Source organism: Candoia aspera, chromosome 3 (genome assembly GCF_035149785.1).
Source record: "Candoia aspera isolate rCanAsp1 chromosome 3, rCanAsp1.hap2, whole genome shotgun sequence".
Taxonomy (NCBI): domain Eukaryota; kingdom Metazoa; phylum Chordata; class Lepidosauria; order Squamata; family Boidae; genus Candoia; species Candoia aspera.
Window position 1 is genome coordinate 109,989,022 of NC_086155.1, and position 26,860 is coordinate 110,015,881.

At 41.8% G+C, this 26,860-nt stretch overlaps 1 protein-coding gene across 1 annotated transcript in view; it reads right to left on the reverse strand.

Moving 5' to 3' along the window:
- Positions 1–25,769, reverse strand: part of ADCY10 (adenylate cyclase 10) — an 88,004-nt gene extending 62,235 nt beyond the window's left edge. Inside the window, exons 1-7 of the mRNA XM_063299895.1 lie at positions 25,622–25,769; positions 25,029–25,133; positions 14,667–14,777; positions 12,964–13,107; positions 12,337–12,542; positions 2,269–2,365; positions 1,492–1,580 (exon numbers count right to left, since the gene is read on the reverse strand). Coding sequence (XP_063155965.1) covers positions 1,492–1,580; positions 2,269–2,365; positions 12,337–12,542; positions 12,964–13,107; positions 14,667–14,777; positions 25,029–25,133; positions 25,622–25,769 — 900 coding nt within the window. The remainder of the gene's footprint in view (positions 1–1,491; positions 1,581–2,268; positions 2,366–12,336; positions 12,543–12,963; positions 13,108–14,666; positions 14,778–25,028; positions 25,134–25,621) is intronic.
- Between the last annotated feature and the right edge of the window lie 1,091 nt (positions 25,770–26,860).

The following is a 26,860-nucleotide window of genomic DNA, read 5'->3' on the forward strand; positions in this document are numbered from 1 at the left end:
GGTTGGGGGGTGACCCACGCCCACACTCTGGACTACTTCCCACCTGTCGCCTCCCCACCAAGATCTTCATCCAGGGAGGTTCTGGCACTGGGGTCTAAGGTCCAAGGAGCTCATCACCCCCTGTCGTCAACCGTACCACTCAGTCCAAAGTCAGTCAAAATCGGTCCCTCCACTATGCCGAGATCCGCTGCACTGGGATCCGCTGTTCTGGGATCCACCGCTCTGCCAGGGCCTAGCCACCTCACCAAGGGCTCATTGCTCTGCCAGCCCACCACTCTACCAGCCTCGCTGCCTTGTTGCCGGAGCCGAAGACTCACTGCCTCGCTGCCAGGGCCCAGCCTCGCTGCTGGGGGCCAAGGCCCAGAGAAAGCACCAGCCTGCCGCTCCTTGCCACAAAGCCGCAAAGCCACTGCAACCCCAAGCCTCCTCCGCTGTATTGGCATCCACCGAGCCTCCACCGAGCCCCTCCAAACCACCGGGAACCAGGAACCAGGGAGACACCCAGGCCACACCTCCACACCGTCGGGACTGTCATGTCACCCAGCTCCAGCCTGTCCAGCCTGTCGCCCCGCCTGGCTCCAGCCCAGCTCCAGCCCACCAAGTCACAGGACCCACCGCCGAACCTGCCGGACCCACCGGGACCTTCCGAGGCACACCACAGCTCACCGCTCCATCCAGGGACAGCGGCCCAAGGTATTTAAATATCAGGCTGGGAGACTGCTGATATTAGGGCCAGAAAACTACTCTCCCCAGCCTCAGCCCTATCAATAGTAGGGCGGGGGGCTGGTAGTCAAGCCCAAGGGAAGCCCCAAAACTCAGTAGAGCTGGGAGGCTTGGAGCGGCAGCAGTCAGCATCTACTCTTTTTCTAAGGCCATCCAGTAGGTATTTTTTTAAATTTTATTTTATTTTCTATTCTGCCTTTATACATAACTCAAGGCGGCAAACATACCTCATACTCCTTATTTTCCCCACAACAGCAATCCTGTGAGGTGGGTCAGGCTGAGGGAGAGTGACTGGCCCAAGGTCACCCAGCTGGCTTTCATGCCTATGGCAGGACTAGAACTCTCAGTCTCCTGGTTTCTAGCCCGTTGCCTTAACCACTATGAGTTCCATGAGACTAAAACTAGAAGCCTCCTACATCTCTGAACCAGATTCTATTTAGCAAAAGCCTTTTTGGACATTCTGAAAAAAAAAAGAATATGACTTTGGGAAGACTGGGATATGGGCTCAGCTTTAACACTTCCAGGAATATTGATGAAGAAGGTCTGCAAGGAAACTGTAAGCATGAAATCCTTATCTCCCTTCCCCATTTTCTTTTTCAGACTATCTGGTGAAAATGGTCAACTTCTCATAACAAGGAAACATTAAATTTGTATTTTTCAAAAATCATGCAGAATGGTAATAGGATCCTACAGCAGCATTTCCTCTGTGGAAAGTGTTGCATTAACATTCATATGAAACTGCTGGTAACTGAGCATTTGCTGAAGTACCTTCCTCAGGATATTCCTCATCACATATTTCCGCAAGCGTTTTTCAAGTGCCTCATCTGGAGCCAACACAGAGGCTGCTCTCAAAATCTCTGGCAAGGAAGGATGATAAAAAAAATGAGACAATGAGTGAAGTCTGCTTGGATAACACAAAATATTGGTGTATTTATAATCCTATGTGGAATTTGTGCATGTTCTATGCTGTTCTGCTAATGCACAAAGAGGGGCAGGGAAGTGACTCTGGGATAGCGCATTCATGTGTGTGTGTGTGTGTGTGTGTGTGTGTGTAAGTGGCAGCAGAGCCACCATTTGCTGACTGACCATTTCTGGTCTGAAAGGAGTTGTGAATTTTCTCATGCTTTCAGTTGAATATACGAACCTTGCGGTAGTAACCAGGGCAGTTCTGAAGTGTGGGTAGCTGGTTCTTTTTCCCCTTCCCCTTCCATGTATTCCAAAAACAAGTAAAACAAGTTCCTGGTTATTTTTATAGTTGGATAGCTGTGATTGGGAAATGGGAGCAGCATTCTACTGCCAAATGCAACTCTCACAGTCAGATAGAATCTTTCTTGACATAAAGAAAATGTTGTTATACTTTATTTTTGGGCAAGGCAATCTAAAATCTAAAATCTCTGATGACGTTTAGAATGAAATTTTCCTGCATCGTTGTGATTACTGAAGAATGAGATGCTGTTTCAGTTAGGTTATAAGGCCAAAGTCAATGTAATAGTAATGCTTGAGCTGAGCAGTCACTCTAAATCTCAATATACCTGAAGAACTCACCAAAATTCTCACAAATGTGATTTTGACGCAGGTACTGTGCACATCTGTCAAAGAACTCATCGGAATTACAGGCAGGGACGTTCCGGATGTATCTAACCTGGAGTTATATAAAATTATAGCTATTCAACAATGTTTTGTCTGCTATCTATAGCCACTGTCAATCATTTTTCCAACATGAGAAAAGCAAGAATATGTTGTATGATGCAAATTATAGTACCAATTCCTTTATCAGCCGCTTAAACACAGGAATGATTTTTTTAATATATATATATATATTAGTAAGTGTAACAACCAGAGGATATAATAAAACACAACCAAAAATATAACAGTGCTAATAAAATCAGAAAATAATATATAGAATAATGAATAACTGAGTAACATTTGTGGAAACTAAAAATATATCCATAAAATATTAATATAAAACTAGCTCAATTCTTTAACATATTATTAAATCTAGCCATATAAACCATATATTGCTCCATCTTCTCAGTTTGAGTACAATATGTTATTTCAACACAATGATATTTATATAATATAGATTCTTAATATTCTATTATGTAGGTGCCTTAGAGTATTAAATGTAGATCAGAGGGGGGGGGAAAGTGGATATTCTATCAATATTATGTTGTTGTTTATTCGTTTAGTCGCTTCCGACTCTTCGTGACTTCATGGACCAGCCCACGCCAGAGCTTCCTGTCGGTCATCAACACCCCCAGCTCCCCCAGGGACGAGTCCGTCACCTCTAGAATATCATCCATCCATCTTGCCCTTGGTCGGCCCCTCTTCCTTTTGCCTTCCACTCTCCCCAGCATCAGCATCTTCTCCAGGGTGTCCTGTCTTCTCATGATGTGGCCAAAGTATTTCAGTTTTGCCTTTAATATCGTTCCCTCAAGTGAGCAGTCTGGCTTTATTTCCTGGAGGATGGACTGGTTTGATCTTCTTGCAGTCCAAGGCACTCTCAGAATTTTCCTCCAACACCACAGTTCAAAAGCATCGATATTCCTTCTCTCAGCCTTCCTTATGGTCCAGCTCTCGCAGCCATATGTTACTACGGGGAACACCATTGCTTTAACTATGCGGGCCTTTGTTGTCAGTGTGATGTCTCTGCTCTTAACTATTTTATCAAGATTTGTCATTGCTCTTCTCCCAAGGATTAAGCGTCTTCTGATTTCCTGACTGCAGTCAGCATCTGCAGTAATCTTTGCACCTAGAAATACAAAGTCTTTCACTGCTTCTACATTTTCTCCCTCTATTTGCCAGTTATCAATCAAGCTGGTTGCCATAATCCTGGTTTTTTTGAGGTTTAGCTGCAAGCCAGCTTTTGCACTTTCTTCTTTCACCTTCATCATAAGGCTCCTCAGTTCCTCTTCGCTTTCAGCCATCAAAGTGGTATCATCTGCATATCTGAGATTGTTAATGTTTCTTCCAGCGATTTTAACTCCAGCCTTGGATTCCTCAAGCCCAGCTTGTCGCATGATGTGTTCTGCATACAAGTTGAATAGGTAGGGTGAGAGTATACAGCCCTGCCGTACTCCTTTCCCAATCTTAAACCAGTCCGTTGTTCCATGGTCTGTTCTTACTGTTGCTACTTGGTCGTTATACAGATTCTTCAGGAGGCATACAAGATGACTTGGTATCCCCATACCACTAAGAACTTGCTACAATTTGTTATGGTCCACACAGTCAAAGGCTTTAGAATAGTCAATAAAACAGAAATAGATGTTTTTCTGAAACTCCCTGGCTTTTTCCATTATCCAGCGGATATTGGCAATTTGGTCTCTAGTTCCTTTGCCTTTTCTAAACCCAGCTTGTACATCTGGCAATTCTCGCTCCATGAACTGCTGAAGTCTACCTTGCGGGATCTTGAGCATTACCTTACTGGCATGTGAAATGAGTGCCACTTTTCAATAGTTTGAACATTCTTTAGCGTTTCCCTTTTTTGGTATGGGGATATAAGTTGATTTTTTCCAATCTGATGGCCATTCTTGTGTTTTCCAAATTTGCTGGCATATAGCATGCATTACCTTGACAGCATCATCTTGTAAGATTTTGAACAGTTCAACTGGGATGCCATCATCTTCTGCTGCCTTCTTATTAGCAATGCTTCTTAAGGCCCACTCAACCTCAATCTTCAGGATGTCTGGCTCTAGCTCACTGACCACACCGTCAAAGCTATCCCCGATATTGTTATCCTTCCTATACAGGTCTTCTGTATATTCTTGCCACCTTTTCTTGATCTCTTCTTCTTCTGTTAGGTCCTTGCCATCTTTGTTTTTGATCATACCCATTTTGGCCTGGAATTTACCTCCAATGTTTCTAATTTTCTGGAAGAGGTCTCTTGTCCTTCCTATTCTATTGCCTTCTTCCACTTCCGCGCATTGCTTGTTTAAAAATAATTCCTTATCTCTTCTGGCTAACCTCTGGAATTTTGCATTTAATTGGGCATATCTCCCCCTATCACTGTTGCCTTTTGTTTTCCTTCTTTCTTGGGCTACTTCTAGTGTCTCAGCAGACAGCCATTTTGCCTTCTTGGTTTTCTCTTTCTTTGGGATGTATTTTGTTGCCGCCTCCTGAACAATGTTGCGAACTTCTGTCCAGAGTTCTTCCGGGACCCTATCTACTAAGTCCCTTAAATCGATTCTTCACCTCCACTGCATATTCCTTAGGAATATTAGTGAGCTCATATCTAGCTGATCTGTGGGTCTTCCCTAATCTCTTTAGTCTGATCCTAAATTGTGCTAGAAGAAGTTCGTGATCTGAACTACAGTCAGCTCCAGGTCTTGTCTTTACCGACTGTATAGAAGTCCGCCACCTTTGGCTGCAAAGGATGTAGTCAATCTGATTTCGGTGTCGTCCATCTGGTGAAGTCCACGTATAAAGCCGTCTCTTAGGTTGTTGAAAGAGAGTGTTTGTTATGCAGAGCGAGTTGTCTTGGCAAAATTCTATCAGCCTATGTCCTGCTTCGTTTTGTTCTCCCAGGCCATGCTTGCCTGTAATTCCAGGTGTCATTTGACTGCCCACCTTAGCATTCCAGTCTCCTGTGATGAAAATAACATCTCTTTTAGGCGTGCTGTCCAGTAGGTGCTGCAGATCCTCATAGAACCACTCTACTTCAGCTTCTTCAGCATCTGTGGTTGGGGCATATATTTGGATCACTGTGATGTTAGATGGCTTCCCCTGAATTCGAATTGAGATCATTCTGTCATTTTTTGGATTGTATCCAAGCACTGCTTTAGCCACTTTACTATTAATTATGAAGGCTACTCCATTTCTTCTGTGGTCCTCTTGTCCTCAGTAGTAGATCTGGTGGTCATTTGATGTGAAGTGGCCCATTCCAGTCCATTTCAGTTCACTGACGCCCAAAATGTCTATCTTTAATCTTGACATCTCACCAATAACCACATCCAATTTGCCCTGGCTCATAGATCTTACATTCCAGGTTCCAATGGTGTGTTGATCCTTAGAACATCGGATTCGCCGTTCACCACCAGCACCGTCGGCCACTAGCCGTCCTTTCGGCTTTGAGCTAGCTGCGTCATCACGTCTGGGGCTAGTTGAACTCATCCTCCGTTCCTCCCCAGTAGCATTTTGACCATCTTCCGACCTGGGGGTCTCATCTTCCGATGGTATACCGACATATCTCTGGTTGTACTGATCCATTTAGTTTTCATGGCAAGAATACTGGGGTGGGTTGCCATTACCTTCCCCAGGGATCGCATTTAGTCTGACCTCTCTGTCATGACCTTCCCGTCTTGGGTGGCCCTTCACGGTTTAGCTCATGGCATCATTGAGGTGCTCAAGCTCCAGCACCACGACAAGGTAATGATCCTTTGCTGAAGATATTAATTATAGTTTTGGATATTAATATTACAAGCATTATAATTATTAGATGTTTCTTCAAAATTATATATGAATATATAATGAAATGAAAAAATGAATGAAGAGCATACATCAATTTTTTAGTGTTTCAAAATTGCTAAATCTGTTTTGCTCATTTTTCTTTTATTAACAGGTACAAAAACACATCCATATTCATACACACACACGCACACACACACTCATATACACTATGCAACAGTATGATAGAGATTTTTAATAACAAATAATTCAGCTTAAGATTGTATTTATCTTGGGTAATACATTCATTTTCATGATTGCAAATGATTCTAATCAAAATAGCTTTAGCTCTGCCACATATCAAGATCTTTTTTAATCTCTTGCTATAATTTAGTATAATTATTTTGATATGTTTCTTGATTGTTTGTCAGGTGCAAACCAAGATATTTCACTGAGTGGGCTATGTGACAGCCAGATTCCTCTTGCAGAAAATTAACTCCTTCTTGCATTAAAAATGCAAATTGACTTTTTTGGTTCTGTAATAGTTAATACTACATAATCTGCTTAAATCTTATGCTTATATTCCTCTCCACAGATTTTGAGACCTGTTATCACCTTGGATTTTTAATTCCAGTATTGCTAACAGAATGAAAAATAGTAAAGGAGAGAGTGGACATCCTTGCCTTGTTCCTTTACTGATTTGAAAATCTCCAGAAAGTGCTCCATTGGCCATAATCTTTGTTTTTTCCCATTGGTATATACTTTTAACGCAAGCTTGAAATTCTTTTCAAGAATTCAAGGGATTCATTTTATTCACTTCTGCTAGCATGAATTGCCACTGCAAATCATCAAAGGCTTTTTCTGCATCTAAGATTAGTGCAGATTTCTTCTTTTTATTTATACGTTCTATTATATTGATTATAAACCTACAGTTGTCCTTTGAAGTGAAACCAGTTTGGTCAGTGTGTATAATGTCTGAAACACATTTCTTCAGTCTAAGCTAATATAGCAGTAAAAAACTTATACAATCAATAAGGAAATTGGTCTATATGATTGCGGTTTCTCTTTCTACTTTCAGACTTGCAAGATTCTGTTATTGTAACCTCACAATAACTGTAGTGTTAGAACCCATGGTTTGTGCTTCTTGTCTGGATTACCTTGAAGGGCTGACATCACTTTTGCAAGTTTCAAAATATTTCTCCCCTCCTTTACTTTTACTTTCCAGAAAACCAGGGAGGGTCCCTTCTGGGGCACTTCCCACACCCCTTCTGTTTCTGTGGGCTGAGATACCTTTTGCATGACAGTTGCCTAGGCTGTGGCTCTTCCTCCTGTCTCCCAAGGTCATTCCCACATACCATTACATCATACCTCTTCTTTTCTTTATTGCTTCTCAGGGGTCAGGTGACTCCCTCTGGGTACATAAGGCTGGTTTGTTCTTTGAAGGGCCAGCTGCTCCCCGCTACACCTTTGATAAGTGGTTTTTATTAAAGACAGTTCAATAAAAAAGAAAGGTCATAAGAAAAGAATTCCAGTGACTACACTGTTTGAGGAGCAAAGTTTATTTATAGCCTTTTTGCACCTTTCTCTAAGCTGTCCTACATAACAGACAGTTCAGTGTCTCTTTTGGGCAGGAGGCCCAGTTTCCATCTGTCCCTTGTTCTTGTAATGGCTAGAAGTAATATCAGATGGTACTGCTCTAACTGTGGAAGAACTAAATATCACAGGGAGTAAGACAAGATGTATATAATTGGTTATTTACTATATTTATGGATAAATGAAAAAGGAATGCTAGTGGTGATACTAGAAATGAGTTGGGGACATAAATATACTTGTACTATTTTATGCAGATGATGCCATGTTGTTCCTTAGAGCCCAAATGATTTGCAGTGAAAGTTAGATAGGCTGTATGATAAATCAAGGTATATTTAATACATTTGATATATTAAAGTACAAAGTAGTTGTGTTAGACAGAAAAATAGAGTGAATGATTGCAAACTATACATAAAAGACAAAAAATGAGCGAATAGATTAATTTGTGTATGTTAAAAATTACTAAAAATGGAAAAATGAATAGAGAAATTTTAATATTTGCAAATGCTGGCAGAAAAGTAGTGGGCGTTATATTGTCTGTTGTGAAGAGTAAATATTTGTCAAATATGGAAGGAATTGCATATGTTAGGAGTAAGTAAGTAAGTAAAGGCAAGGAGAATATGTTACTTAAGCAGTGTGTGTGGTACAAGGAGTACATAGGATCAAGAACAAATGGGTCCTGGAATGTGGATTGAATACAGAAGTGAGTGATTACTACAAAAGAAGTACATTAAATTGGTTTGGTCATATAGAGAGAATGAATGAGGATCGAATCACAAACAAACACATGAAGAAAGAGTAGATGAATTTAAAGGGAGGTAACCAAGGAAGTTGTGAATGGTGAGATCTTCAGAAAGGGAGATCTGAGAGGTTTAAAGAACAAAATAACACCAAAGAATGAATAAGGTAGAAGCAAGGATGGTTTGCAAGGACAAACCAGTCTGAAGAGGTATGTGGTGGTATACACTAGATTTTGCTATATTTCTTTTTATTTTCTCTAGTTTCCTGCCTCCAATTTCTCTTACATAACTTTGCAATAACTTCATTTTGCATACTGTAGTGTTGCTCATGTGAAAGGGAATAGCATGCTGGGTATATATGCATGTACAGTACTTAAGCAGAATATCACATGGCATTTGATGCAATGTCAATTACTTTACTGAAGTCGCTATTTTATGCCCACAATCCACTAAGGAACCTCTTCAGTCAAAAAACAAAATCAAATTAATATGACAAAACAGTTTTATGAACTGCTCTAAAATATTCCCTGGTACTAATGTCAGAATGATTAATCTATAGTTCTGTTTCCTTTTTGAAGGCCTCTTCCAATCATCCAGTACATCAACCATTCTCATTAGAACAGAAACTTTATTTAGTTATTTGACCATATCAAAAGTATGAAACCAATACAAGTATGCAAGTAAATACAAAGAAAACAATAGAACATATTTATTTATTTCTGTTTATTTATCAAATTTCATCACCACCCATCTCCCCAAAAGAGGGACTCCAGGCAGTTTACAATAATTCATAATAAATCATCACTCCTACAGTTAACCCCAATCTGATCTATATAGTCTGTCCTCTTCAAAAATGGCCTTTGATATAAAGAGTGCAGTCTTACTAGTGATATGCAGGTTTGTTCCTTGCAAAAAGTAAGACAGTTTCTCCTGGGTGCCCCAGTATTTTTTGGTTTTTAAATAAGAATCTAAGTGAGCAGTCCTTTCTGCAGAATACAGCTTGCAATCAAAAAGAATATGTGCAGTGTCTTCAACACTGGCGCACCACAGATACACAGTCTTTCTTCAGATGGAACTCCATGAAACCTCCTATATCTTACCACAGAATCTAGTTCTAATCGAGCTCTAGGAAAAACTCTTCTAAGATGTTGGGGCATATAAGTTGTTATATACTCTTCTAGCTGGGAACCATTCTCAAGAATTCTTCAAAGATAAGTTTTGCCAATAACTGTTATGCAGTTTCAGCCTAATCTCAAAGATTAGGCTGAAACTGCATAACAAAGCAAGCACGTAAGCAGAGAGGAATCTTGTCTAAATGATCCCTTCAGGGGTAGACAAGAAGGAGGCAAGTCATAAAGGGAAAAAATAAATGTCACCTGAACTGTACAAAGACATCCAAGGAGATCAAAGGGCCTGAACAAATGGAAACCCCCACCCCAATCCCATCAACAAAGCAAGGACTTTGGGGGATAAAAGGGGTCCCAGAGCCCGCCCACTCCTTGAGTCGTCTTTGGATCCAGACTTGGCAGCTTGGCTTCCGTCCCTCTAGCTAGTGCCTGGCAGCCTAGTTGGGAGGACACGGGTAAGTGTGGATGAGCGTGTATGTGTGTGCATGTGAGAAAGAGCAAATGTACCTTGTAACCAGTAAAGTTTTGGTGTTACTTGAAATTCACTGGGTCTCCATGTATTTCAAAGAACATGTTGTGCCTCAGTGTTTGGTTGGAAGTTATTTGTGTGTGTCCCTAATTATAAGCTGAACCTTGGGAGCAGCTTGCTTGCGTATGTAACACATGAAATCCATAGAACTCTGTATATTGTTTTCTGTATGTGTGGAGGGACAAGTCAGTATCCTAATCAGGATCTATTTATACTGGCAATGATGCTGATATTTATTTATTTATTATTCGATTTGTATGGCTGCCCATCTCACCTGAGAGATTCTGGGCAGCTCACAGTAAATAAAAAAACAACAATGCAATAAAAACAAGCTAAAAACCAACATGAGAGCTAGTTTGAGCAAGCTAGAAACCAGGACATTGTGAGTCCTAGTCCTGCCTTAGGCGTGGAGCCATCCGGGTGACCTTGGGCCAGCCACTCTCTCTCAGCCTTAGGAAGGAGGCAAGGGCAAACCACTTCTGAAAAACCTTGCCAAGAAAAATGCAGGTGCCTTCAAGTCGATGTTGACTCCTGGTGACTGCCTGGACTAGTCCCTGCAGTTTTCTTGGCAAGGTTTTTGTAATTTTTAAAGTGATCATTGATGGTATATACACACACACAAACACACACAGGTATAAAACCATCAATAGTCACTTTAAAACAAAAATAACCATAATCGGCATCAGAATCCATCCTTGCATCAGCTTAACACAGCCATTGTAAAAGCTCCCCGCTACTGATAGCAGAATTCTCCCCTAACCCCACTGCTAACATCCTCTTCAATTGGGGTGGTTTGGGTAGAGTCACTGGTCAGTCCATTCTCTGCTAATAATTATTAAAGAAAGGATTTTATAGTGTATTAATATGTACTACATGTATGTAGTCCTCGAGTTACAACTGCAGTTTATTTATTTATGTACGTATTTATTAAGCAAATTTATATAGCTGCGATCTCACCAAAAGCGACTCTGGACAGCGTACAACAATCAGTTGGGATTAGTTGGGAACACATCAGTTAGTGATGGCAATCCTGGAAGTCCCGGTTGTTGTTGTAACCCAACAAGCACAGGTCATTAAGCGGGAAGCGGAGGGAGTCCCTGGTGAGGAGAATGGGGGTGCCACAGGGGGGTGGGGAAGGCCCTGGGGGACCCAGTGCAGGCTGCATAAGTTGGAGGAGTGGGGTGTTGCTGTGCATGTGAGTGCAGGGAGGCTGCAGAAAGAGGGTGCGGAGTGCGTGCAAGTATGTGTGTGAGCACAGGGAGATGGGGAAAGAGAACACGGGGTGCAGGCAAGTAAAGGGGGAAGGAGGGCATGGTGCAAGCACAGAAAGGCCAGGGAGGGGGAGGAGACTTACCCAAGCGACTTGCGACCTCCCCTGCCGGCTTCCCCATTGACTTTGCTTGTGGAGAGCTGGCAGGGAAGGTCACAAATGGTGATCACATGACCACGGGACTCTGCAACCCAAAGTTACAACAGCGCTGAACGAATGGTTGTAACTCGAGGACTACCTGTATAGCTTGATTACAAAAGAATTTTTATCTTGACTAAATTTACACACTGCAGCTTTTTTCTTTACTGCATTTTGTATAAGAAATGATTTGGCTCTCTTATGCAAGAAGACAAGTTGTATATATCAGTGGCTTGGTTCACACAGTGCACTAAATCATAATCTTGGTTTTAGTTCAGCTTAAAGTGTGAATCTGGCCAGTTTGCAATTACAGTGTGTGCCTTTCCAATAAACCATAGTTAAAGAAAAACATTGCGCTTAGTGTGAATTTTGCCTGTATACACATAGATACATATAGCATATACAGCTTTAAGGGTGCGGATCCTGGTTCAGGCCAGCACAGTTCCTTGAAAAAGCAGTTCAGTTTTATAATGCATTCAGGTTTGAATGTAGTAGCCTTTATTTACCATACAAAGCCTGCAACAGTGTCCTAAGTTACCATCATTCCTGCTGAGCATTTGTTTAGAAAAGAAAGACAAGGGTGCAAGGTTACTCAAAGTAGGGCACACTTTGGGTTTTGGTCTTAAAAAGAGAGAGGGAAAAGAAATTTATCTGTCTCTTGAAAAATAACCCTTGAAAAATAACACAAACGTGCTGATGCAGATGAACAGATCTTGCTCCAACCCTTTAGGTGAAGACTATCATGTCATTATCAGTGTTTAAAATCTACCACGTTCCTTTAGAAACAAAACAATGTCACAGAAAGCAGAGTCGACTCTTACACAAGAAGGTACCAACCTTGACAGCTCGTTCATTTTTAATTCTCTCTACCTCAATTAAGTTCCGGTCACAGAGTTCCCAGCAGTTGGGGGACAGGATAATTTCACTTGCTTTGGCTAAGTTTTGGGCCAATCGTACTTCATCCACTGCCCGGCCAATGACCACAAAGTGCTGTCGCCTGTTGTCACCAATGATAACTTTTGAGATGTGACCTGCAGAGAGTCCTGAGAAAAGATGCAACTTCTTTATCAGGGAACCTAATCATAGCATCCTGAAATAAAATTGGTGGGGGGGAGCTGCAAGTGAGATAATTGCTTGGAGGTGAAATAAACTCCCAGTCTATATGTATCCAGAAATACTTTAATTACCAATGAACTTTTATCTCTGCTGATAAAAGATAATGGGTTCTTTGGCTGAACTTTGCTTCATTTTTTAAATTATAGTTCCATTACTTTTTACCTCTGACCCTAAGTTTTGTCAAAGAGGAATATTAATTTAATAGAGATTACTTATTGGCTACAGCCACCATTTGCTTTCCTTTTACCTCTGTTTCTCTCAGCACGAGATGAAGTTAACCCACGTTATATTATAGCCTTTCTATAAGAAATAGGCTCCATACTTTGTTCTAGAGTGAGGGGGTGGTACCTATCTTTACTCGTAGCTCAAGTCCCACTTCAGTATCACGAACACCATATTCTTGTTGGATGCTGAAGCTACACTTCAATGCCAGAGTGATAATGTCATTTAAATGGCAACGCTCCACCTTCCAGAGTGCCAACAGTGCATCACCTGGAAATAAGAGAACAAGTCATTGAGCTTGTATTTTCAAGATTATATTTCAGCTGTTTTGCAGGATTATAAAAAGGAGCATCCATGCATGACTACTTGTTCCTGGAATAACACAATTATCTTCTATATTGTGGTGTATATTCTTCATTGCTATTCTTTGACACCACCAATATCCACTGTGAGTTTCCATTTTTGAACTGATAAATCATATAATAGGCAAGAGGGAAAGCCATGGATAATAATGTGCTGAAGTTCTACTGTGATGTCTCTGAATATTTAACTTTAAAAGACATTTAAATATTGATGATTCCTAGTCTACCTTTCATAGGACTGGATATCAGTAGTACAACCAAGTTGGGAAATCTCCCTCCCCACATGGAAAAATCATAGGGAGGGGGGAAGTAGAACCATCACTGGCACTGCTAAAAAACTATTAACTGGATTCTGCCTACACATTGGGAAGTTATATACTACTGAATTGTGTCTGAGCTTAACTTAGTAAAGCTTTACTAATGCTTTGCTTCACATTATTGTGATTTCAATGTTTTATTTTTTTAAAACTTCATATTTTAACTTTCATGATTGTGTTCGTATTCTTTTTATCTGTCAATATGTTATTTAAATTAGAAAAGCTGATTGTTTAAGTTAATTTTGATCAGCATTTTTCAAACTTGGCAACTTTAAGATGTGTGAACTTCAGCTCCCAGAATTCCCCAGCCAGCATGCTGACTAGGGAATTCTGGGAGTTGAAGTCCACATATCTTAAAGTTGCCAAGTTTGAAAAACACTGATTTATATCAATAACCAATGTCGTTATTTAATAAAATAATTGCCATTGTTTGAAGCACCAATATAATATACCATTTTTTAATTTAAAAAAGTGGTACCCTTCTGCTGGATCAGGATTGCCACAGAAAATACACTGTGCCAATTAGCTGGGAATCCAAGATAATTCTGGACTGAGAAATGCAGTGCAAAGATGCAGAGACCCTTGCAAGTTATGAAGATGACATTTGCAATTGCAGCAATATCATAAGCATTTTTTAAAATACTGTTTTTAGTGAAAATACAATATTATCTTAGACAATTCAGGCCATATCTCTAACATAGAGTTTCTATCCTCCAGCTTTAGAAAGATGGAAGCATACTAAGCCAGATGCTATCCAACTTGTTGAAAAAGATCTGTCTGTACTGATTCAAGGGGGGCATTCCCAATGGCTCCCTCAATCTATATTTACCAATATGGCACCAACCTACCTCCTATTTCCAACAATCAACTTGGCAAAATTACCATTTACCAACATGTCAAAAGTACTACAGGTAGTTCTTGGTTAACAATGGCAATTGGGACTGGAATTTCTATCGCTAAGCAATGAGGTCATAAAGCACAACATCACGTGACCACATTGCTTAGTGATGGCAATCCCAGCACTCTCTATTGCCATCATTAAGTGAGGCTTGCAGGTCATTAAGCAAGGACCTCCATGCAATTTCCTGCCAGCTTCCAAGCAAAGTCAGTGGGGAAGCTGGCAGGAAGTTGCAAGTCCCAGGCAGCTCACAAGCAGGCTGCCAGGCAGATGAGTGGCTGGTGCCAGGTGCATGAGGGTGCATGAGGGTGCACGAGAGGCTGGTACAGCAAGGCATGAGAGTGGTGGGGCTTGGGGTAGCTGCTGCAGGTTGCAGGAGAGTGTGTGAGAGGCCAGCACGGCACAAGCACAGTGGGGCTGCAGGGTGTGCAAGAGGCTGGGGTTGCATGGTGCAAGCATGGCAGGGCTTGGGGTGGCTGCCGCAGGGTGCGGGAGACTTACCTGAGCAACTTGCAACCTTCCTTGCTAGATTCCCCATTGACTTTGTTTGTGGGAAGCTGGCAGGGAAGCTCACAAACAGCAATCACATGACCGCGGGATGCTGCAACCATTCTAAGTGCAATCCAGTTGCCAAGCACCCAGATTGCAATCATGTGACTGAGAGGGTGCTGGGACAGCTAGAACTTCAAGGACCGGTCATAAGTACCACTCATTCAGCACCATCATATCCTCTAACAGTCCCTGAATGAGTGGTTGTTAACCAAGGACTACCTGTAATAAGATCAAGAAGGTCTTTTGAGAGTTCCATTCCAAAAGGGGCTGAGGGATGTGTATGCAACTCTGTTAAATAATTGGGAGTTCTTGATAAACAGCTGCCCTACTTGGAAAACAGTAGATTGAGTATTTGTTTGGAAACTAAACTAAACTAAACTAAACTAAACTAAACTAAACTAAACTAAACTAAACTAAACTATTTCTACTAGATGCCATCTGTCACCCACTCTCATCCTACCCACTGTCTGTTACTTTAGTAACAACTGAGCAGAAAATGAGGAACACTAACTTTTATTATTTATCATAAGTCCATAGCATCTGCACCCTTCCTGAAATTTTGCAGATCTTATCTCTAAAATTTGGGCCATTTTGATATAAATTACAAAAGCAAACTACCAAACTCCCAAATAGACAAGAACAAAAGAGATAAAAAGTGGATAACTCCAAATATGTCAGAACTTTGTTTTTATAAAACCATTTGCACCTGCCTTTTCAAATATTAAGAATTCTTTTAAGCAAGGGGGAAATGTCTGCAATACGTAATTTTCATAACAGTTATCCACAAAAATACGTAAGAGGGTAAGCACATCCAATTTGGGAGGAAACATCCAAATGGTAAAAGAGTGCTCTTATGCATGGCTCTATTCATCTAAAACTTGGTACAGTATACTTGATTTTCTCAAACTACGCAATTTTGTTTGGAAATTCTTTTTAATTCACCTAAGAAATAAAAAAGGAAACATCAGCTCCTCATTCAAAACATATGCACACAGAGATTAAACACACACACACACACTCACAAAGCACCAAACACCCAAAAAAACCCCAAAATACTGGAAAGACATACATAGTACAGAGCAGAAAATTTTGGAATTTATTTATTTATTTATTCATTTATTTATCAAATTTTTATCACCGCCCATCTCCCCCCACAAGGAGGGACTCTGGGCGGTTTAAATTTCAAATGAAACCACAACTTTTCTTACTAGGAATAATCTCAGAAAAAAATCAATAAGAAACATCATAATTTAATGAGAAATACACTTATACCAGCAAGAATAAATTTTACTCAATATTAGAAGAAAGACACAATTCTGACAATAACTGATTGGGAACTTAAACCTGGAGAATACAGAGCAATGGCAAAACTAACACACAATAGAATTTTAACTAAATTTAAGCAAGAATGGTTCCCATACATACAATATATCATGCAGCATGGTAAATATAATCACCAACAGTTTAGCTTTTAAGGGGGCCTAAATGCTTATAAATATTGCAAATTAGCAGATGTATAAAAAGGGGAAGTCAGAAACTTAAATCGTTTTTTTCTTACTTCAACTTTTTATTCTTTTTTTTGCCTTTTCTCTTTTTTACTTTTAGTGTTTTAAATTTGTTGAACTTGTTTTGTTCATCTATTTTTCCTTCTGTTAACATGTATACAGACACAGAGATACCACACACAGATACATACTGTAGGTATGTACCAATATAATGGAGTTTTCAACATCAAGTAATTTAGCCCATTGTATTGAAATAATGTATCAAGATTTATACCAACACGATAAAAGGAAAAAATAATAATTTGGTCGTTCGATGTGTAAAGATAATAAAGTCACTCCAATTTTATTTTTCATAATTCATACCTGCAAATTTCAAGACATCGCCTCCAAACACCAGTACCTCTACACATAAAAGAAAAAGAAGATTTAGAAAAGATCTTGCACTGCATGACAAAGAAAAAAACTATGAGAAGAATGGTTCTTCTAATTAGCTGCTTCCAGAGAATGTCCTGGTATTACCCAGTCATTGTTTTGTCATACAAGCAAAATGGCCATTGAATTGCCACACAACCAAGAGGTGCTCAGCTTCATATCCCTACCATGTTAATCCCCAAGTGGGCATGAAACTACCAATGCGGGCAGAAACAGTTCAAATGTAGTACGCATTCATTATGACACTCAAGCTGAGTGCCTGTGATGGAATGTGAGGGCAACCTTGGAGGACAGAGGGAGGAGATGCTGCCTGGGGAACGATTAGATAAAAAGAAAGGGAGTCCAAGAGAGGGTAGCTGTCCTAACAGTGAGACACACGCTGAGATGAGGAGTAGTTCTCTAATGTTTATTACTGCTACATAAACAGAATCCTAACAAACTGAATAAGCGTGGGAAAAACCCAGACATATAAACCCCAAAGGCTAAGGCGGGCCTGATCTGTGTCTCTTTGAATGGCTGCTTAATTCCTCAGTACTACGCATGCACTTTACAGCCTGGATGGGAGCCCCCTGCTCGCCATCCTTACTCATGACATCACCCTCCCCTCCAGATTCACATTCCATTTCAGCCCCCTCCCTTCCAGAGACTTGATAAGAGTCTACGTCTCCTTCCAAGCTCCCATGGGAACTGGGCAACGATGGAAAGTCTTCAAAGGAAAACTCCTCCAAGGACGAATCAGTGCTGCTCTCCAGGTCTGATAACACTTCTGGCCCAGGTGGCCGCTGCTGGAAAATAGCTAGATAATTAGAAGAGTCATCCCCCCTCTCCCCTGGGAAATGCACACCTGAGGTGGAGGGCTGTGGGCCCCCCCCTCCTCTGTAACTGGAGTCAAGGCTTCAGGCGGGGGTGGAAGGTGCAAACTTACGAATTCCTCTGCCTGCTCATCCAAGTGAGGAATCTCTGGTAGAGTGCGAGGCTTGGGTTTGTGAGGGAAAAGCTGATGGAATCAATGAACCAGTGCTGGAGCATGTACATCTCTGGCATTCTCCCACGTGCGCTCTTCCTCAGGATACCCTTTCCAGTGTATGAAATATTGGATGCCCCTTCCCCTCCTCCTAGAGTCCAGAATTTCCTCGACTTCATATTCCTCCTCCCCCTCCACAATTACTGGAGGTGGGGGGGACAGTTGTGATCGTAAGGCACTTGGGGGAGGGTCCTTGGCTAGCAAGACTCTGTGAAAGACTGGATGGATTTTCATGGATGCTGGCAGCTTTAAGCGATAAGCCACTGGATTTATCTGCTGTACCACAGTGAAAGGGCCCACAAACTTAGAGTCCAATTTCTTGGAGGGTCTGGTAGAGTTCAAAAACCTGGTAGAGAGCCACACTCTGTCTCCTACTGCAATCGCTGGCCCCTCTTGTCTGTGAGCATCTGCAGCTCTCTTGTAAGCACTCTTTGCCCTGTTCAGCTGCTCCTTTAACAACTCCTGTCCAGCTTGTTGCTCTTTAAGAAAATCAGCCACAGCTGGAACAGCTCCCTGCTGGGAGGAGGTGGGCAACACCCGAGGGTTAACCCCGTAGAGTGCCTGGAAAGGGGACATCTTGGTCGAGGATTGCACAGAGTTGTTATAAGTAAATTCTGCCATGGAGAGCAGGGCTGGCCAATTGTCTTGCTGATAAGTGGTGTAACACCTGAGATACTGCTGTAACCATTGGTTAATTTTCTCGGCTTGCCTGTTACTAGCAGGATGATGCGATGATGACAGGTAGATCTGGACCCCTAATGACTGGAAAAGGGCCCTCCAGAACCTGGAAGTGAACTGTGGACCTCTGTCACTCACCAAGTGATTCACCATGCCTCTATACCTAAAAACATGGTCCATGAACAACTGCACTGTGGCTTGTGCAGATGGTAAGCCCTTGCAAGGAATAAAATGCGCCATTTTTGTGAAAAGGTCCACTACCACTAGTATGGAAGTCAGCCCCTGGGCCGGGGGTAAATCAGTGATGAAATCCATGGAGATTGTATCCCAAGGCCTACTGGGGGTGGTAGGGGTTGCAAGAGTCCTGTGGGCTTCCCTGGGAGAGGCTTGGCTCATCTGCAGGTGTGACAAGAAGCAACGTAACCCTTTATGTCTGCAGTCATCTTAGGCCACCAGTAGTCTCTCAAAGCTCTATGGAGAGTTTTGAAAACACCTCCGTGGCCTGCCGTTTGATGGTCATGGCAAAGTCTCAGTACTTCTTCCCTCAATGAAGGGGGAATATATAATCGCCCACTATGCCAGAGGATTCCTGCCTCCACATTGAATGGGGGGGCAGTGTCTTGCGGGTCCCTCTGGAGGTCATCCATCCTGGCCCTGGCATATGGGTCCTGTTGCTGCTGAGCTCTGACTCTTGTAAATAGGTCCTCTGCTTGTCTGCCTGCTGCTAAAATCTCTGTCTGGTTCCCCCTCATACACTGATCAAAGTTGTGAGGTTGTAATATAGTAGCCTGTACCTCCTGGTGAGTGGCGGGGGTTGCCTGAAAGGATCGAGACAGGGCATCTGCCAAGCAGTTTTGCGCCCCGGGCACATAAGAAATAACAAAATTGAAACAGGAGAAAAACTGGCTCCATCTGATTTGGCGTGGGGTGAGGGATCTGGTGTTTTGTAGAAGCTGTAAATTCTTGTGATCGGTGCAGACTTTCACAGGAAAGGCTGCACCTTCTAGCCAGTGCCTCCACTCTTGGAATGCTGCTTTAATTGCCAGCAACTCCTTGTTAAAAACATCATAGTTTCTCTCTGCTGGTGAGAGCATGCGTGAAAAAAAGGCACACGGAAGCAATGTATTCTTGGTTTTGCTTGTATATTGCAATAACACCGCCCCAATGGCAATATCGGAAGCATCTGAATGCATTATGAATTGCTTTGTGGGATCAGGGTATTTTAACAGCGGCTGGGATGCAAAGAGTTGCTTCAATTCTTGGAAGGCTGCTTGCTCTCTCTCTCCACAAATGAATTTTGATCCTTTCTTCAAAAGCTGTGTGAGGGGTCTAGCCCTGTCACTAAAATTCTTTATGAACCGCCTACAGAAATTGGAGAATCCTAGAAATCTTTGTACATCTTTAACATTTCGGGGAGGTTGCCAAGAGAGAATTGCCTGGACCTTAGAAGGATCCATGGATATGCCTTCTGTTGATACTTTATAGCCCAGGAAATGTACTTCAGTTAAATCGAAGGCACACTTCTCTAGCTTGGCAAATAGCTTGTTCTCTCTCAGTCTTTGTAAGACATTATGTACATGGGTTACATGAGTTGTAGCATCCTCAGAGAAAATTAATATGTCATCTAGATAAATGACCAGATACTTATCTAGTAAATCAGAGAAAATTTGATTCATAAATCTGGAAAATATGGCTCCTGCATTAGACAAGCCAAAGGGCAAAACAAGGTACTCAAATTTACCAAACCTGGTGTCGAAGGCAGTCAGATATTCGTGCCCCTCTTTCATCCGGATCAGATTGTACGCATTCCTGAGATCCAACCTGGTAAAAATGCATGCTTTCTGTAAGCGATCCAGCAGGTCAGATATTAACAGCATGGGATAATTTTCTTTTATTGTGAGTTTATTTAAAAAACTGAAATTGTGGACCACTCTCATGGGTGTCTCCTGGTTTGCAGGTGCCAACAGGTCAGGCTTCTTTGGTACGAAGAAGGTAGGAGCAGACACTGGGGAAGTAGATGATCGGATGAACCCCTTTTGGAGATTAGAATCCAAGTAATCCTTTAAGGTGGCTAGTTCCTTGGGGGACATGGGATATTGTTTCCTTGCTGGAATCCTGGCTCCTGGTATCAACTCAATGGTGCAATCACAGTCCCTATGGGGGGGTAGTGCTGTGGCCTCTTGTTCGCTGAAAACGTCTGCGAAATCTGCATACTTGGCTGGCAACTGGACCCCCCCCCTGCTTCCATGACTGCGTTGGTTGCTGGAGAGCGGAGAGTGGCTTGAATCTTGTGGTGCTGTCATTCCTTAGCTGGGAAGGAGATTGCTCCCATAGTCCAGTTCAGCAACGGGTTGTGGATCCTCAGCCAAGGTGTGCCTAGGATTACAGGCACATTAAGCGATGCAGTAACATAAAGCTGGATCCACTCAGCGTGGTCTCCCGTTGTCAGTTGCACCGGTTCTGTGAGCCTTCTAATCAGCCCTGCCTTGAGGGGCTGGCCGTCAATGGTCTCCACTTCTATGGGACATGGCAATTCTATGGTCGGGATGTTGAAGTCTTGTACGGTCTGCACATCAATAAAATTGGTTGAAGCTCCGGAATCCACGAGGGCCTCTAGCTTCACCTGGTGCTCTGGGTTGATGCGCATTATTACTGGTAAGTAGTAAAAGGATTGCCTGGAATCCTCGGAATGAGCCCTTCTTAATTGATTGATGGTCTCCCTGCTGAGCTCTGTGGAGGGAGACCGACGGAGTTTCCCTGGTTGGAAGTAGAGGCGGAGGTGGCTCTTGGTTCTGCTGCTTGCCCTGGGGCTCTTACGGAATTTGCTTGGCTTCTCACTGGGCAAGCTCTCACCATGTGCCCCTGGGCTCCGCAGTAGAAACAGAGGGCTCTCTCTCTCCTTCCCTGCCTCTCAGCCTCGGAAATAAGCCTCCTGCTCGCCCTGATCTGCATTGGCTCCTCTGGTCCTGAGTGAGGAGATGCTACGGAGAGAGCTGGAAATCCTGGAAGCGTCCTGAGGCCCCTGCCTCTCCCCGGCTGCATCTGTCTGAGCTCTTCTAGCCTGGCATCTATGACCACAGACAACTGATATAAAGCTTCTAGGGTAGCTGGTGTTCCCTGGCGCACTAATTCACTCTTAATTTCTTCATCCAGCCCGTTTGAATTGGTCTTTTAATGCACACTCATTCCAGTCCAGATCTCCTGCTAATAACTTGAAATCAGCAATGTAGATTCCCACCCTCTTGTTACCTTGCTTGAGCTTCCGAATTTCCCGGCTGGCAGTGACCTCTCTGATTGGGTCGTCAAAGTGTGCTCGGAACTCTGCCAAAAAGTTCTGGTAGTCGTTGAGAATCGGGTCGTTGTTCTCCACCTTGGGAATAGCCCATTTGGCTGCTGGTCCCTTTAGCAGACTTAGAATGAAGGTGACTCTGGTTCTGTCTGTGGGGAACTCTGCCGGTCTGCTGTCGAAAAACATTGTACACTGTGTGAGAAAGGTTCTCAACCGTCCTGCTTCTCCTCCAAACTTCTCTGGTAGACTGCCCTGGGATCTCAAGACTACTAGCAGAGCTGCTGCTGCTGGCACTGGTTGTGGGTTAATCAGAGCTGGTTGTTGTAACTGCTGTAGCATGGCAGCTTGTAATGTGTTGACCTGTAGATCTACCTGTTGTTGGTGTTGTTGCAGGGCTGCTGCCAATTGTTGGATGGCGAGCCGAATTTCTTGGTTTTCTGAAGACATTTTCCAAATGTCTCTCCTTTAATTTCTTTGTTCCTCCCTCTTTCGATGGGAGTAGGAGTTTGTTAGGATTGATGTCCTAACAGTGAGACACACGCTGAGACGAGTAGTTCTCTAATGTTTATTACTGCTACATAAACAGAATCCTAACAAACTAAATAAGCGTGGGAAAAACCCAGACATATAAACCCCAAAGGCTAAGGCGGGCCTGATCTGTGTCTCTTTGAATGGCTGCTTAATTCCTCAGTACTACGCATGTGCTTTACAGCCTGGATGGGAGCCCCCTGCTTGCCATCCTTACTCATGACAGTGGCGGTCTAAAGAGGAAACTTAGGAAAGAACTGCCCTGACCACTCAAGCGATAAATAGGGAGGGAGGGAGGTTTGTACTTTCAGACTTGAAAGATTCAGTTAAGGTAGCCTTACAATACAGTAGAATTAGTTCATCTAGTCACGTTTCCTGTCTGGTTTACCTGGAAGGGCTGACAACAATCTTGCAAGTCTGAAAGCACAAATCTCCCGCCCTCCCTACTTATCACTTGAGTGGTCAGGGCGGGTCTTTCCCAACTTTCTTCTTTAGACCACCACCTTCTCTCAGACTCCCTTTCCTTTTATCTGATCGTTCCCCCAGCAGCATCTCCTCCCTCTGTCCTCCAAGGTCACCCTCACATTCCATCACAGTGCCATTTTATGATCCAGTTTATTTTATAAATTTAATTATTACTAGGTTATTTTATGGCTAAAATGAAAGGGCTACCTTAGAACCACAACGTTAAAAAACATTTTTTAAAAACCCCAAAGCCCCCTTTCAGCTCATGGGAGGTGTTTATAGGCTGCCATTCCATGATTCAATGGAGCTCATTCCATTGAACTCAGAGGGACTTCTTTCTGAATGAAGATGGAAACAATAGCCCCATCCATCATTTCTAAAAGTTCACATAATTAATGGTACCATGATAAAGGACAGTAATACTCTTAACACAAAAAACACTTTTGTATTATGGTATTAATATTCTATATTTCCCTGTTTAAAAAAGGTGAAAGGGAGGTACAGCACTGCCATTAATTTTTAGATACTGCTACATTACAATGATGTGATAAAGCTGATTTAAATCAAATGCTCAATCTGTCATAAAGACTGAAAAGAGTAGTTGGGATATATTATGCTCAGCCTTTATGAAATAAGCCAGACCTCTGAGGTCTGAAAAAAGATGGAAGAGCCACAAAGGAATCCAGGATGACACAGGCCGGAATAAGCTGTCAGGCATCTGTGCTGGCTATAGATAAGGGGAGCTGCTGTCATTTCACTAATATGGGAGACTCTGGGTTAGGTTTAGCAGGTTACGGGTTAGGTTTAGCAGGTTACCCTAAGTTTCTGGTTGGGATTTATCCAGTTGATCCTGCCATTTTTGGCTATTCCCAATGCAAAGAGTAATATCACAAATATCCTTTGCGTGCATAATAAATTGGAGATACTTTCCTTCTGCCCTACTCATTTTCAAGTCTTACCAGAAAATATTCAGTGTGCCAAAAGGGAGTTGCAGCCAAACTGAAATTGGCTCTTCCTAAAACAAGTACACAGAAGTCACAGGTTGGTTTCCGATCTTTTGCAAGCCACATCTTTTCAGTTTGGGAAGAGGCACAAGGGTTGCAACAGGATATCAGAAATGTCATCCTTAATGCTATTGTGGAAGCCAACTCTAAATGTGTAAAAAAAAAAACCCTGCAAATGTGAGGAAGTTTAAGTGGTGCAGGCCATTTTTCTCTGTGTTTTTCTGTGTAAATGTCTTCTCTTCTGCATGCTTGTGCAGAGTATAGCCAGGTGAGGCTTTAGCCTTCTCAAAAGTTCACAGGACTCTGCTCTTTGCTACCCCAACACTTTAACTGGTCATTTTCTCATATAGTTGAACTCAAGAGGCTTGTGTCTTTTAAAAGTGTTTTGCCAAGGCTAGCCAGGTAATGAGGACATGATAGATGAGCTGGTACTATCTCATGTAAACATTTAACAATTACTAGGCAAGAAATCTAAACAATAAATGTACACAATTAGAAGGATGAGTAATTGCAATAGAGTATTGTACAGGTTTTCAGAAACTGATGTAAGAAGAGGCATGCCCAGGGAGGGTGCCTTATGCTAGCTGGAATATTCTTAGCTGCCTTTGACAAGGATAAGGGGATCCCAGCTACCATAGGAATGTGAGATTTTATCTACTATTTACATTTCTTCATTGAATGTTGCCGTGTGTGTTTTCACTGCCTTGTCTGTGGGTATTCCCAGTCTGTATTATACTTTGGAGCTTATGTTATTGCTTTGCAGTGCTTTGCTTAATTAATCCTTTTTGCTTTTACTTCATTAGTGTATTCATTGCATTTGAAACTCTGAATCTCCTGCCCACATAGTAAAACACACAGCTGTGTCTAATAAATATTCAGTGGCATAACTAATTGAGACATTCCTCCAACAATAAGATCCTGCAATATGATTGGTGGGAGAATTTGGCATCTCTGAAAATCTACAGCAAAGAAGTAACAACTGTGCACCTGTTTCATACCCATGTTCTCTATGCACAGTTTTGTTTTCTCTCCTAGAAAGTAAAGACCTGTTTTCAAACAATGATGGTTTGAAAATACTCTGTTAGACTCTAAGATACATATTCTTCAAGGTTAAATCATACATAGTTCTAAACTCACCCTCAACAATGTCACCCACGTAGTGATTAAGGGTCTGTGTTAATTCATCAGCACCATGATCCAAGCTGGTATTCATGCTAAACTTTTCTGTCAGAGCTGTGAAACCTTGAAAATCATAAGCAACTGCTGTCAGTATAACAGTTTGAGACTGTGGATTAGAGCTGAAAGAAGGAAAGACAGGCAGGAGCTGACTCATTAGACTTTTGTAAGGAAGTCTTGGCTTGGAGAAGAGAAACAAGCAGCTATAGGTTTCAGTGGACAAAGGAAAATCTCCATAGAATCTTTCCTTGATGGCAATTGACTTGTATTGTTTTCTGCACTGTGCATTACTATATCCTCAAAGTAAGGCTTTTTTTGCCCAGGAAAGGGAAAGTAATAGCTAAATAGGTGTACATTTTGAAAAATCAGTAATTCCCTTGAGGTTTACTGTGTGTTTATATGGATTTTTTAAAATCTTGCTTTATTTTCAGGATAAGCAGCAAAGGTATTGCACTATTTCTGCTCATTTAATATCTTAAGTTTCTATTTTTTTAAAAAAATGTTTCTGAAATCTGTCCCCTTCCCTCAGTGGCACCCCGATCTCCCTTGCTTACCTGATATGTCCACAAAGAGCAGAACACCATCAAAGCTTTCGATGAAAGGCACTTCCTGAGAGAAATCTCCATACACAATGATATCAGGGACATGAGCAGCTAATTTACCAAGGACTGAAATCTCAATCTGATTCTTCTCATTAGGCATTATTATTTCTGATTTGTAGCACAACTTGGAGGCCCACTCAGCTGCTATAGAGGCACTAGATCTTCTGGTGTGGTGCCCCAGTACTGCGAGGATTCTTCTGTATACTTAGATAACATCTCCATTGTCAGGTTATGTGTCATAATGAACTGACAGCAGCTTCTCCTCCAATTACAGTAGCTGGGTTATAGTTCACCTATCAACTGTTGCTAGGCTAAAGCATATCCTTTCCACCAGTGAATTCTCTTAGCTACAGATTCCAGATATGGGATCTAACTACCAATTGATGCTCTTTGAAAACAGCTGAATCCTTTGGACAGCACCCTGCAAACTTTTCTCTTATACACAACAATATCCAGCTGATTTACTGCTTTCTTATTTACCCTCTTGAGTTCTACAAATCTATGTAACTCTATAATTCAGAATATAAACAAGATTAACAGACAATTGATCTTTACATTTTATACAGTATATTGTTAGGTATAGCAAAATATAATTACTGGAGTGTGAAATACCAGATTTGCTTTGCCTCCACGCATAAATAAAATTATATAAAAATTTATATAAGGAAATGTTATCTCTAAAAACTTCTTTTAAAGACATTTTGATATACATTTCAAAAAGTTCTAGTCTAGACAGAATTTTATATAATGTACTAACAATTTAACCTGGTTTTTATGCAACTTTTCATGCTGAAATCATTGATATTCGTGCTTTAAATAATCATATATGACCAGCCAATGAATACATTCATTTTTCTGCACTCAGTAAATGCTATAGCCCCTGTTGCCTAGATAACGGTTCCTGCATATCTATGCCAAGGTCATCTTCCTTACTCTCTACACAGGGAGACCTCCTTCTGGAGCACCAGCAGCAGCTCCCTTTCCTCTTGGTGCAATGGGACTAGGAGGTAGGACCTTCACCGACACCAAAATCAGTTGCACCATGCTAAAGTGGTTATGGGGAGTCACCATTTTCAATTCCCAAGATTATCTTTCAATCAATAAATGTATGGTATATGAATGGATTATAATCAAGCAAAGCAAATAACAGAATTCATTTAAATATACAAAGCAACCAAAAATAGCCTTGTA